This window comes from Eleutherodactylus coqui, chromosome 3 (genome assembly GCF_035609145.1).
Source record: "Eleutherodactylus coqui strain aEleCoq1 chromosome 3, aEleCoq1.hap1, whole genome shotgun sequence".
NCBI lineage: Eukaryota > Metazoa > Chordata > Amphibia > Anura > Eleutherodactylidae > Eleutherodactylus > Eleutherodactylus coqui.
The window spans coordinates 242,346,713-242,361,676 of record NC_089839.1 but is presented as its reverse complement, the minus strand read 5'-3'; the positions used below and the strand labels follow the sequence as shown (position 1 = coordinate 242,361,676).

General features: G+C 44.3%; 1 protein-coding gene across 1 annotated transcript in view; it reads left to right on the top strand.

Annotated features, from left to right (window-relative positions):
- The window catches only part of CRB1 (crumbs cell polarity complex component 1), a 55,769-nt gene extending 41,381 nt beyond the window's left edge, over nt 1-14,388 (top strand). The window contains exon 14 of the mRNA XM_066594991.1: nt 14,114-14,388. Within this exon, the coding sequence (XP_066451088.1) occupies nt 14,114-14,329 (216 nt within the window). The 3' untranslated portion in view covers nt 14,330-14,388. The remainder of the gene's footprint in view (nt 1-14,113) is intronic.
- Nucleotides 14,389-14,964: the final 576 nt, after the last annotated feature.

Sequence of the window (14,964 nt, the reverse complement as noted above, 5' to 3'; positions counted from 1 at the left end):
AACAGGGGACGTGGACTGGGTACGCCTATTCTTGGGAGCAGTCGGCTGTTGACCTGTCAGACATTTTCAAGATGTGGTAATATTAAAGGGAAATTTGTCTTGTTGAAGGCTGACTTGGAGCTGAGCTCTGAGTCACGGGGGGCAAGCCATGTCAGCCTCTTCCTGCATGAAGACTGACTGCTCCTCTCCCTGCTTGTGTATAGGGAGAAAGCTGTTTCTCTACATGCAGCTGGTGTGGAGAGGCCTACCCGGCTCGCCCCATGACTCAGAGCTTGGCTCCAAGTCAAAGGGTATTTCAGAACAAAATATTTTAGAATAAAACACACACGGGGGCAACAGGCATCCCTGTCCTTGGTTCATGCTGCCTATGGTTTCCGCAATATGAACCTGATGACCAAATCCCTTTAATGATTAATATGGTGCAAGGGTCAGTTTTGCTTTAAGGAAACCATATCATCTCCCATGACATGTCTGCTTTAATAAATACTTGTATTCCCTATAATAGGATAATTCTGGAGCATCTTATCTCATAACTCTGCCTTGTGCTGTTCTTCTGTTATGCCTCCTAAAATGAGTAAATTGTCAAATGGGTGTTACCAGTTGAGGGTGCCCTAGCACATCCGCAGCGCGGATCCGCAGCAAATGCCGTTCGTAGCATGCTCTAGAAAAGCGAGACAGTGAACTGCATACTGGGAACTGGAATCACGGACATACATAACAAGCACTGACAAATGACCAAAACACTCACCTTGTATATCTGCACACATAACAGATGGAATTGCTATAAAAGTACGAGATATTAGTTCATGGATTGGCCCAGACATTTAAGCCCACAAGCCACTTCAAGGCTCCTCGTTGGCTCGCGGGTCCCTACTCTAAGGAGACAACATCCACCAGAACCCTGCCTTTAAACAGGGCAATCACCCCGCACTGGAACCTCAGGGCCCAACTAGCCCAGAGATGATAAATGATCCAGCAGGACAGGACACAATTCACACCAACACACTAGGGCTAGCATGCATGACAGAATACACACAGAACAGGACTGTCCACACCTAATGTCTGGCCACCTGCACAGACACTGGACAAGACACTGTTCACACACATAATACATACACAGTTCAAAAAGGTTTAACTTTTTTACATATATAGCTGCGTGGACACTATTTAAATTGACTTTTTTAATTAACTGTTAGCAGGGCTTAATTTTGGAGTAGGGCTTATATTTCAAGCATCCTCAAAAAGCCTGAAAAATCATTTTGCATCCTCAGAAATTCTGGAAAATCATGCTACGTCTTATTTTCAGGGTATGTCTTATTTTCAGGAAACAGGATATATGTATATATATATATATATATATATATATATATATATGCAGCAGACCCGGGATTGGCTGGCGGGAGGAACTCTATACCCAGCCAGCTTAATTAACCCTTACCAGTGAAGCTGTGCTCATGGAAACCTGTAGAAGCACAGGTCCCAAAAGCACACACCTAACAGATGGCTTCCGTTGAAGTCAATCGAAGCCATCCTACTCGCAGCCCTTCCGCAATTGACATTACGAAAAGGTCGCAGATTCTGCGCCATCGCCTAGCGATGCCACAGGAAAAATAAGCACTTAAAAAACATCTGTACTGCGCATGTCTGACAGCGAGCCGTGCGGACCATCCGCAGTACAGACAAAAGAAGAAAATGACAGGTACGCATGGATGCCAGCTATGGCCTAGGCGGGATTTCGCTGCAGGCTCCCGCATGCGGAATCCGACGCAGCCGTGTGCAGTCGGCCTTACTCATTAATTTCTAAGTGGAATAATAGAGGGACAGCACAGTGCAAAGGTGTAAGAGAAGATCCTTCAGAAATGTTATTTTATGGGAAATACTAGTATTTACTAAAACAGACATGTCAGGCGTAGTGACAGGTCCTCTCTAAGCCTATGGGGATGTGGGAAATAAGCACTAGATGGGCTGGAACCTGGCAGTATAAAACTCCATCCATGAAAAAAACATGAACACTTCACTTCTGCTTTCTCTATAGAACACAGTTTGATAAGTCACTAGTGTTTGAGCACTAACCAAATTAAATGTCTAATTAAGTATTCCATTTAGCAACAGTTATATGAAGAAGGGATTAAAATAACGCTAACATCAACAGTTTATATCATAGGCATCTCACAGTAGTGATATAGTGACTGAGGCACTGCTTCTGTGCAGTGCTGGTCCAGTATTTAAGGCATCCAAGCTTTCTAACATAAGACGATAGTAGAATAAATACTACACTGCCTCGCTTACCAGTAATGTACAATGCAAGTCACTTTGTCACATGCCAAGTATTAAAATCCAGCCTCAAAATGACTCAATGGGGAGTATGTGAATTGCAGGTGGGCCCCTGACCCAATTACATGATTCAGACTCTATGCTTCTCTTACTACATCCCAAAATTGAGTTTGCCTTTTTTGCTGCTGCATCACACTGTTGACTCATGTTCAGTCTGTGATCTATTAGTATACCCAAGTCTTTTCACATGTGCTGCTTAGCCTAATTCCTCACATTCTATGGCCTTGGTCAGATGAGTGTGCTTTTTGAGTGCACAAAATGAACGCTTCTAAGAGAACCAATGGGTTCCTATAGAAGTGTTCATATGTGTGGAACTAGGGGCGCAAAACGCCACGCACCTGGACATGTACTATCTTTGGTGCGCGATGGGCAGGAGTTTCCATTGACTCCTATGGGAGGCAGAAGTTAATGGAAACTCCTGCGCATGGAATAGCTTCCCCGCTGCTGACAGCACAACATTTAAAAGGTGCTTCTGGCCAGAAGTAACTTTTAAATGTCCCGCTGTAAGCAGTGGGGTATTCCTCCTGCCCCCTGCTGGGCAATTCCCCAGCAGCAGGGGGCAGTAGGAGACTCCCCCCGCCTCTGTCCATATAGGATTTCCCTATTGTGAGAAGGTAGGGCAGGGTTACAGGGCTTCCCCTAAGGGTGTTGGGCTCACCCTCTAGCCCCGCCCCCTATGTTTTGCACATAGAATCCCTAAATCCCCATAGCAGGGAGAGTGAGCAGACCTATGGGGGATTTCCCAATAGCAAGGGACTGAGAGCAGAACAATAGGGGATTAACCCTTTGCCATGCTCCGTCTCTCCGTGTTATGGGGAAATTCCCTCATAGCTCCGCTCACTCTCCCTGCTTTGGGGAAAACCTGGAGCACTGCGGGGCTTCTTCTCACTCCTCCTGGAGTGGCTGCACTTCTCTAAGCGCAGCAGCACCAGTGAAGGCATATGAAACATTGCCCGTTCATGCATTTTCAGTACATGTGAGCTGCGCATATTTTTTTGCACTCCTATAGGTGTGCATAAAACACGCTCGTCTGACCGAGGCCTTATGTGTGCTTTTTTTTATTTTTCTTGCCCAAATGAAGTATTTTGCACCCCCAGCCTCCCACACCCACAAATGGTGCTTGGAACAGTTTAATCCTGCACTACATACAGATAGGCAGCAAAGCATTCATATGTAGGCACAGCAGAAGGCCCCGCCATCTCAAGATCACCTAAGGGGAAGGACTACCCAAGCAGTTATCTTGTAGTTTTTTTCTGCTGACTGAGGGTAGCTGTACAATGCCCCCCAGAATGAAGCTTACTGGTGGGCTCTAGGCACCTCAGTCCGACATGAGCAAAATCCTTCAAAGGTAAAGAGAACTTGATCTGGTAACATGATTGTCTTCTAAAACATTCTGTCTTCATTTCATTGTGTTTTCATCTCTTTTTGTACTGTGTGTTTGTATTGTTATTGTGATACTTCTGTTATGTATTCTCTGTATATTAAAATCTATATTGTTTCCTTTCAGTGTTTTCCGATCTTTTTTTCATTTTGTCATTGCCATCATAACCAACATGGTCATCACATCATATGTCCAGATCTGGATAAATCATTAGATGTTTATTTTTTTAATGCTTCCACAAGTACTGTTTATTCTTTATCAAATGTATAAACATTTTCTGATATTCTCTTTTATTAGTTCCTCACAATTGTCAAGCATTCTGCTTGCTACCTTAAAGTCTGTGCTGGCCATGTGATAGTCATACAGGCACGGACATTTACTAGAGATGTTACTTGTAACGAGGCGAGAACCTGAGCGATCATCACATGAGATGATTATACCCCGGACGTACATAAGCCCAGTCTCCCACAGGTGTAGGTAAAAATTATCAGTTTTTATAGTTCTGACAATAGCCTAATCAGAGTGACTTACTATAAGTGGTCCCAGCTTTTCTCCTGTACTAGTACTGGCCTGTATCTCCTCACAATAGCACTTGTACCTTATCCAAGCCTTGGGGTCCATTTCAGGTCAGGTCGAGTCCAGACGTGCTTCTCTCCTGCTGGCCTCCACAGGCTAGCAATAATCCTGCAGTCATCAGGTGTCATATGCTGCATCAGCAGAGTAGGAACAGCTACTTCATTTGCCGCTTTGCTCCTGCTTCTCACTCTCTCTCATCTGAGATTCCTTCTCATCTGAAATCTCTTCTGAACTGTGAACTGAACCAACAGGAAGTGCAGGGTCTTATTTTACCTCCTCCTTACAAGAAGGTTCTAGCACCTTTTAGATCAAGCCCTCCCAAGCCAATCAGGGCTCAGGTAGCACAGAGCGGCAGACCCATGGCAGGGGATTTCCTAATTGCCAAGGCCAGACAAAGATACTGGAGCTACAGATATATAATCAAATACTGTATAAAAATGCATATGGTGTCACAGTCTCCCTAAGGTTTAAGATGAACCAGCACTGGGTCACTACACATTGTATAACCTTCCATAATACCAATACATAGCCTTTATTTGCTGAAACAGTAATACTACTTTCATAAAATAGTATTTAAATAAGCAGAAATCAGCAAAATATATGAAAACAGATTAATAGTGACACAATGTACACTGGCTGCATATACACAACGTCTTGTGTTACAATGTAGAACAGATGTGTGTCTGCACTTAAATGCTTTATACTGCAAATCTTTGGCCAAGGCCTCATGCACACGAGCCATATTGCACAGGTGCATTAATTACCCATAGCCTGCAATGCGTCGGTGCAGAGTTGTTTTTTCCCCGCATGGATTGATACTGAATCTGGGAGAAAACATTGTTTCTCACATGCTGAATTACAGAGGTATTCTACCCTGAAAACTCCTCTAGTGCCGATTATGAGGCATCATTAAAGGGGTTGTCCCGCGCCGAAACGGGTTTTTTTTTTTTTTAAACCCCCCCCCGTTCGGCGCGAGACAACCCTGATGCAGGGGTTAAAAAAACAAACCGCTCAGCGCTCACCTGAATCCCGGCGGTCCGGCGTCTTCATACTTACCTGCTGAAGATGGCCGCCGGGGTCTGCTCCCTCCGTGGACCGCAGCTTTTCTGTGCGGTCCATTGCCGATTCCAGCCTCCTGATTGGCTGGAATCAGCACGTGACGGGGCGGAGCTACACGGAGCCGGCATTCTGCACGAGCGGCTCCATTGAAGAGAGCAAAAGACCCGGACTGCGCAAGCGCGGCTAATTTGGCCATCGGAGGGCGAAAATTAGTCGGCACCATGGGAACGAGGACGCTAGCAACGGAGCAGGTAAGTATAAAACTTTTTATAACTTCTGTATGGCTCATAATTAATGCACAATGTACATTACAAAGTGCATTAATATGGCCATACAGAAGTGTATAGACCCACTTGCTGCCGCGGGACAACCCCTTTAAACATCATCTACTGTGGTCATTGGACATACGGAGTGCCCAGAGGCAACACTACAGGTAGGGTTGCCACCTTTCTCACAAAAAATACGGTCAAAGTAAAAAAGTGAATGTGGCGTGGCTTAACACAGTTTAATGTGCCTCCAGGGGTTTGTTCACATTTAGAGTTTTACGGCATTAAAAAAATAGGTTTTCATCTGAAATACAGTCCTGCAGCAGGCAGATAATATAATAGATACAGTTAGGGCCAGAAATATTTGGACAGTGACACAAGTTTTGTTATTTTAGCTGTTTACAAAAACATGTTCAGAAATACAATTATATATATAATATGGGCTGAAAGTGCACACTCCCAGCTGCAATATGAGAGTTTCCACATCCAAATCGGAGAAAGAGTTTAGGAATCATAGCTTTTTCAAGGGACCAAAAGTAATTGGACAATGGACTCTAAGGGCTGCAATTAACTCAGAAGGCGTCTCCCTCGTTAACCTGTAATCAATTCAGTAGTTAAAAGGTCTGGGGTTGATTCCAGGTGTGTGGTTTTGGATTTGGAAGCTGTTGCTGTGACCAGACAACATGCGGTCAAAGGAACTCTCAATTGAGGTGAAGCAGAACATCCTGAGGCTGAAAAAAAAGAAAAAATCCATCAGAGAGATAGCAGACATGCTTGGAGTAGCAAAATCAGCAGTCGGGTACATTCTGAGAAAAAAGGAATTCACTGGTGAGCTTGGGAACTCAAAAAGGCCTGGGCGTCCACGGAAGACAACGGTGGTGGATGATTGCCGCATACTTTCTTTGGTGAAGAAGAACCCGTTCACAACATCAACTGAAGTCCAGAACACTCTCAGGGAAGTAGGTGTATCTGTCTCTAAGTCAACAGTAAAGAGAAGACTCCATGAAAGTAAATACAAAGGGTTCACATCTAGATGCAAACCATTCATCAATTCCAAAAATAGACAGGCCAGAGTTAAATTTGCCGAAAAACACCTCAAGAAGCCAGCCCAGTTCTGGAAAAGTATTCTATGGACAGACGAGACAAAGATCAACCTGTACCAGAGTGATGGGAAGAAAAAAGTTTGGAGAAGAAAGGGAACGGCACATGATCCAAGGCACACCACATCCTCTGTAAAACATGGTGGAGGCAACGTGATGGCATGGGCATGCATGGCTTTCAATGGCACTGGGTCACTTGTGTTTATTGATGACATAACAGCAGACAAGAGTAGCCGGATGAATTCTGAAGTGTACCGGGATATACTTTCAGCCCAGATTCAGCCAAATGCTGCAAAGTTGATCGGACGGCGCTTCACAGTTCAGATGGACAATGACCCCAAGCATACAGCCAAAGCTACCCAGGAGTTCATGAGTGCAAAAAAGTGGAACATTCTGCAATGGCCAAGTCAATCACCAGATCTTAACCCAATTGAGCATGCATTTCACTTGCTCAAATCCAGACTTCAGACGGAAAGACCCACAAACAAGCAAGACCTGAAGACTGCGGCTGTAAAGGCCTGGCAAAGCATTAAGAAGGAGGAAACCCAGCGTTTGGTGATGTCCATGGGTTCCAGACTTAAGGCAGTGATTGCCTCCAAAGGATTCGCAACAAAATATTGAAAAAAAATATATTTTGTTTGGGTTATGTTTATTTGTCCAATTACTTTTGAGCTCCTAAAATGTGGAGTGTTTGTAAAGAAATGTGTACAATGCCTACATTTTCTATCAGATATTTTTGTTCAACCCTTTAAATTAAACGTTACAATCTGCACTTGAATTCTGTTGTAGAGGCTTCATTTCAAATCCAATGCGGTGGCATGCAGAGCCCAACTCGCGAAAATTGTGTTACTGTCCAAATATTTCTGGCCCTAACTGTATGTATTAGTGCAGCGTCCCATAGGGAGACCCCAGACAGCTGACACACGTGGGGAGCTGGAAGCGTAAAATGCTGATCTGTCACGGTGGCACTTACCAGTCTCCTTCCCGGAACAACACACCCAGCCACGGCCGGAGTATCGCTGCAGGCCACCTGGGACACTCCTAGGATAGGGAATGCCCAAATAAACAGGAATAACGGGATTAATTGTCACGGGTGATGCCACCGTTCCTACACACACTGGTATGACCCACGGTGGATAATAGCTTCAGCCACAGACAGGTCTGAGTACCACGGGTCTCTAGGAACGGTTAGAACCCGGTATGAACTTTACTTGAAAACTTGGAAACAGAAAATATAAGGCAGCTCAGTTTCAGAATTCACAGTGTAGGCAAATAAGTAGCAAAACATAGTACCTCCACATGGGTCTCATCAGCTCAAAGACGTACGTGTGTGAACTGAGTTTTTTTATCTTGCAGTACCTCCACCCTGACTTGGAGACGTGTGGGTGTGACAATTAAAGGGTGTACCTCTACAGGGGGATCCTGACTTCAGACGGTCGCGTAGGAAAATTAGAGGATCAGATAGTACCTCTGCACTGGCCTTGAAAGAAAGTAGTTACTTACAAATGCTCTCTCACTCTTGGGGGCTCACTCTATTTACATCCAGCTCACAAGCAGCACAGGAAATCTCTCCTCCTCTTCCATCTTCAGCACAGAAAGGCTGAAGGTGCCTCCATGTGGCTCTGTGTTAGGTGGAACTTAGGTGGTAGACAAGAACCCTTTCCCGCTCTCAGGCATCCTTATTTATATTCTCCTCTCATACCCTGTGACATTACATACTTGATACATTTACAGGCAGGCATTGGATTTTTGAAAATATGAACCTCTCAAGCACTGCAGCTCTGCAAAACACAAACTGGAAATAACAAGACAGGTTTGCACAGTGGATCAACATAAGGCATGCGTGTGTGACATTTATTGAGGGGACTAGGATGATGTACTGGGTCACTATATTAGCAGCAGTCTGTCCCCCCCTTTGTATATTAATAGGAGATTACAGTCAGTGCCCACTGCCAGAGTGCTGGGGTGGCTTATCTACATGACCGGCAAACCCTAGAGGAAGGATAATACCCGCTGGCATCACTGGTGAGTGGCACAGGGAGCTGCCCAGGAGCACTCATGAGGGGCAGCTGGATAGTTGTACTCCCACCCGGTCATGCTACAAACAAGGTTGAAGGGGATTGCAGTTTCTGCTCCGGGAGGGCGGGTCAGCATGTGGCGTAGTGCAGATGTTCCCTAGTGGGAAGGAGCTCCAGGAATCGGGGCAAGGGTAAAAAGACAAAACTCACTTTCATTTGTAGTTGTAGGTAAAGCAAGGTTACATCCAATACAGTCCATATTTTGTTCACAAGAATGCGGAGTTTGGTGACTGGAGATAAAGCTCTCAGACTAATGCGTTGTATGCGGCACCTTCTCTCATATTTAGGTTGTTTTCACATGGCCGAGAACATCGCTCGAATATGAACCCCATTCTTTTGAATGGAGTCCTATCCATGAAATAATCATGGCATGTCCTATATTTTCACATTTCTTGGAACACATCACCCATTGTTTTCAATGGGAAAGGAAAACACATTGCATGGCGTGTAATGTACACGTGAGTGCGATGCGCGGGTTCCCATTGAAAACTATGTGAACCACTTGCTGATCCTCCGACGCAGCTGAAACCCGAGCCGGAGAATCACCACTTTACTGAAGTGATGGGAGGCATTCCTGCTGAATATTGTCAGGAAGAAAATATCCTACAAGTTGCTTGAAAAAAAGATACTTATGCCCCCTTTACACGGACGATTATCATGTAAATTGCACGTTAGATCGAGTGGTTTGCACGATAATTTGGCAGTGTAAACGCATGCAATGAAAGACCCATCAGAGATAAATCGCTGATCGGATCTTTCATGCAGACCATGAAATCATTGTGGGTCTGCCATTGCATCATTCAGTTTAAACAGGCAGTCGTTCATTTATGAACGACTGCCTGTTTACTGTGAATGGAGGCGGGCGCACCACAATGATCTCCAGCCCGCTCCCCCTCTATTCACTGAGCAATTACTGTTCCTGTGTGAATGCACAAGAGCAATCATCGCTGGGACTTGTAAAAGGGGCTTTAGCAGATATTGGAGAACGCTGTGATGTGCTTGTCATTAACATTGAAAATATTAGTAATTTTGGGACAACTCAATTGATCTGGATTGTACATCATAATATCAAAAGTAGACTATAATTGTAACAAACTGGCTACACTGCACTACACCCATTTACAGATGGGTTCAGTACTGTGCTACATTTATGACACTGCTGGCATGTAATACCAATGTGCACCTAAACTACATTCTGATTGCTATTGTTGCAAAAGCAAAGCAGTAGAAAAAAGGACAGCGCTCTAATCAGGAATATGTCATGACAAATATGAGTAGTACTCACCTGGTGTGACAGATGGCACCCTAGGATGGGGACTACCTTCACACCTAGAAGCCAGGACAGTGTATTAAATTTATGGTCTCCCATACAGAACAGTTGAGTGTGCATGGATTGAATGAGTCTGATAGAAGGAGCGCTGACTTCCTTGGGTGACATCGTGAGAATGGGGAGCCTGGTAAGTATAAAAATTACACCCTCAGACTTCGTGGGACCTCTCTTATAAACACCATAAATCAGGTTATGGTGCTTATAGGAGGCAACAGGTTCCCTTTAAGAGAAGAGATCATTGCCTTGCGCAAACAGAGAAAAGGATATAAAAACATAGCAAAGACACAGAATGTTCCTAGAGATACAGTTGGAAGCATAGTTTTGCAAGTTGGAAATTAAAGGAACCCTGGCTACACTACCTGGACGTGGCAGAGAGAGGAAGCTGTCCTCCATGGCAGAGTCCTGAGGAGGCAGGTGGTCAAAATCCTGTGAGTGACTGCAGCAAGATTTGGAGGAGGAAGGAACTGAGGTTTCCATTAGCAAGCTAAATGCTGAAGGTCTTCATGTCTGATCTCTACATGGGCTGGTGGTCCATATAAAAATGAGGATGGAGGAATCAAAGTTCTAGTACCTAGGACATAGCTCTATCTGTGACCAGTTCTTTCTTCATTCTACCTTCTTTATAGGGGAAAGAAATCCAGGAATATCTCTCTGACCCTGGATACTTGCTGTTATGGAGTTGGGTGGTCGAAATTAAATGTCTGCAACAACTGCGTATGGTTCTGAAGCCTGGATCTATAGTTTTGTATGGATGGATTCCTGTGCTGAGGGTAGTATTACCCAATGCAATGGCTTGATTTGCAGTTACTGGGACCCTTTTATGATCAACAGGAATGCTCCTGCAGTTTCATCATTTCCTGTCTTCTGGTTTGATATAGTAGCAGGTGTTATGCAATGGTCTCACTGCTGATCCAATAGAGTTGGTCAGCTGATCGGATTGCTGCAGCCGAGGTTCATTTGGAGAAGAGTTCCTCTTGGCTAGCTTCTCTTTAAATATTCCTGGCTTCTGCAGTGTGGTGCTAGTTCTAGTGTAAACTATGTGCATTTCAATACGCTATTTCTTCTATGCTTCTAGTATCTTTTCCTCGTATTTCTTGGCAATGTAATTTTGCTCCTGCAGTTGTTTTTAATCCAGTCCTTGGTCCTTAACCTTGTAGCTGGTTGTTTTGCTTTTTTCCTATTTGCATCTATCTTTGTCCTGCTTCTTAGTTCAGCACTGCTCTGCTTGGTTTTCTTCTCTAGGTCCTATTGATTCTCCATTGTCTAAAATATTTTTATCGTTACTCAGGGACAGTGGTGTCTGATGTTAGGGTCATCATCAGGGATAAATTAAGGAAGATATAGGGAAAATTAGAGTAAGGGTACCTTTACATGGTAAACTATTGGGTGCATAAAAGCTCAACAGGTGTACCAGGGGCTGTTGCTCCAGTGCTTTACACAGTAGCAATAGTTGTTCAAATGAATGAAGGGGAGCAGTTTGGGGATATTTCCAGCCTGCCCACCAGCATTCACTGTAAAGAAGAGTCATAGATTGAGAGACTGCTGTATACACAGGGCGAAAATCTGCTCAGCAGTCATTTCATTTCAGTGAGCTGAAATGGAACGACTAGCGATAACTTTTCGCTTAGTGCCCTGTTGGGGGCTTTGTGTAGATGGACCAAAAGTCCCCCAAATCACTTATTTGAGTGATTATTCTGGCGACTATCAGCCTTTGAAAAGGTACCTTTAGGGTCAACTATTGTCAGTTTGTTATTATCTGTACACCATCACCCATCTGCTCCATTATCTTATAACAATCATCATCCTCCATCTGCTCCATTATCTGATTACCATCATCATCATCTGAGTGCCATCACCATTCTGTTCCTGTCATTCATGGGTGAGTTCCTATTATTGCATCCTTGTTACTTGCTGGTGTTGATACTTGCTTCATATTATTCGTCCATCCAAATGACTGATTTTGCATAAATCCAGTTCTGTTGTCTTGTGTCTGGCCGGTGTAGTTACTGCTCCAATACAAAATCTGGATCAGGATCCCCATCCACGTATGCCATTTATATTACTGGTTTACGGGTCCAGGTTCGACTGCCACCTTTGCTTTCTCTATAGCTATGCCCAAGTTCAAAGATTGCCAACTTTCCCTGTATGTATGACAATGCAAGCAGTTCTGTCAATCATCAAGACCGCCATCCAGTCTGCTAAACTCACATGTATTAGGGATTTAAATTCATGAAAGTTAGGGTGGTTTCACATCTGCACTCAGGGAGCAGGAAAGGGGAATCCCTGCAGCCAAACGGTTCCATCTCTGGAAGGAAACAAGCAGCGCTGGGTGGACCCCATAGACTACAATGGGGTCTGTCCGCTTTCCACCCAGCTGCCTGGCATGCAGCGCTTTTCCTTCCGCTATTTTCAGCCAGACCTGTTACAGAGCCTCCGACTGGAGCTTCCAATGCAGATTTGAAACCATACTTTCACTCTATACCCAGTTGATATTATTACCTATTTTGCTCTTCTCTCTTTACATTAAGAAGTATATTGTGGGGGTCTCATTGCCGAGACCCCCACCGATCCTAAAAATGTAGGTTCTGTGTCCCCTTCTTCTCATCACTGCTTCTCCCACCCGCAGTGATGTCACAGTGAATGGAACGCTGGCTGAGCATGCGCGGTCGACACTCCGTTCATTTCAATATGGCTGTCGGAAATACCAGAGCGCTTGCTGTTCGGCGATCGCCACAGCCCCATTGAAAATGAGTTGAGTAGCAGCCCGCTTGCATGACTGTTGCTCCATTCATTCTCCTCCCCACTGTGGAATTTGCAGAGAGCTCTTGGTGAGGAGGACAGGAGAAACAGGACCCCTCTTCTTGGGATTGGTGTGGATCTCAGTAGTGAGACCCCCATCAATCAGCAAGCTATTCCCTACACTGTGGATAGGGAATAACTTGTAATTCTGGTACAGACTCTTTAAACTGCTACTGCCAAACCAGAGGAGTGCCACTAAGGCTGGTTCACATCCGCGTCGGAACCTCCGCCTGGACGTTTAGTCACACATGCGGTTGAAAACACCAAAAAAAAAAGCGCTGCATTTTCTTCCGTCCAAAAATCCATCAGCTGAACAGAAAGCGGGTGAATCCCATTATAGTCAATGGAGTCCATCTGACGCTGTTTGGTTCCATTCAGAGACAGAGCCATTCAGCCGCAGGGATTCCCCTTTCCTGCTCCCCGAACAGAGCAGGAAAGTGGAATCCCGGGAGCAGATGTTAAAACCTCCCTAAACAGGCTGCACTGTTTCAAACATAGTAACTTTTGTCACCGTTCTGGTTAAACCAGATATATGTGTCCACTGCTGACCTCTAGTGGTAGAAAATAAAATAACAACTGCTGCACTACAATGAAAAGAAATGGTCGTGAAAGTATTTGCACTATGTAGTCTGTGAAAGGTGGATCTACAGAATGTTTGCTCATATAAAATCTACCCAATTGGAGGGGTTTCTGGGATGTATAAATAAACAGTGATATGTCTAAATGGGGAAAAGTTTGCAGTACACTTACCTCATTGACTCCGATTTACCATCCTGTTGTGCCCATTCCCCATTATCCTTGCTTACCAGCTATGTACAATAACTGTGACATCCATCACAAGTACATAAATACATCTGAAATGAATGCAGGCATCAGTTATAATACAAAGTGTAAAGTGTGGGGATCCCAAACAACATAAGTTTCCCTAATGAAATTCATTCTAAAGATATTACTAGAGTACAAGTGCATCAGTAATGCCGAGAAGCCTCCAGACATGTATCAGTATGATAGGGAATCCAGAATAGTTGTTCTCATAGACTGAGCAGTGCTTGTTCCCTGCTTTGATGACTGTAAATTTGCCTATATGTCCTTGCTTTGTACATTATTCGCATTATGTGGCCTATTGTCATCTCTCCTTTGTGGACAGTATAACATGCACTGATTTCTACCGTTATATGTCATGTTTTCAGCTCTCCGAATTCCTGCCTCCAGGAGTATTTACCGCTGTGGCGTCTGCTGTCCTGGCTTTGTTTTTTGCTATGTGTGCAGGTCTTTGCATCTTCATTGCAATTGCTGGCATGAGGTCAAGTCAAGGAACCTACAGCCCAAGCAGGCAGGAGAAAGAAGGGTCTCGGGTAGAGATGTGGAATATTGTTCATCCACCGCCACTGGAGAGACTCATTTAATACGTTTTTCCTTCTCCGGCTTCAAAGACGTCTCAGGAATCACCTACATTTCATTGTATCAGACGCATGAAAAAATCCATGTGACTGTGGGAGTAAGTCTGTGGTAAAGAGAAGAAAAAAGAACTAATTAAAAGGTTGTCCAAGATTAAACTTTTCTTCCACATGGGTCATAACTGGCCGTGGTCATTCCAAAAATTACTAGATAATTATAATTTATCTCTATTTAGACTTCTGCTGACTTTACTGTATCTTCAATCCAGTATCCCATTGCAGGCAACAGACGTACATAAACAAGTGCTGACGTGGCTCAGCCCATACATGAATCCCACCACAGCGGATATAAAAAGTCTGCACACCCCTGTTAAAATGCCAGGTTTTTGTCATGTTAAAAATCTGACAAAGATGAATTATTTCAGCTTTATTTCCACCTTTAGTGTGGCCCGTTATCTGTACAATTCCATCGGAAAACAAGCTGAACTCATTTAGGGTCTTGCCCCCCACCCCATACCCTAGCCATATGAAGAATATGGGAGATGGTTGTCACAGGCACTACACAACTAATACTTGCCAGAAATTCCTGCAGCTCCTTTAATATTGCTGTTGGCCTCTTGGCAGCCTCCAGGACCAGTTTTCTT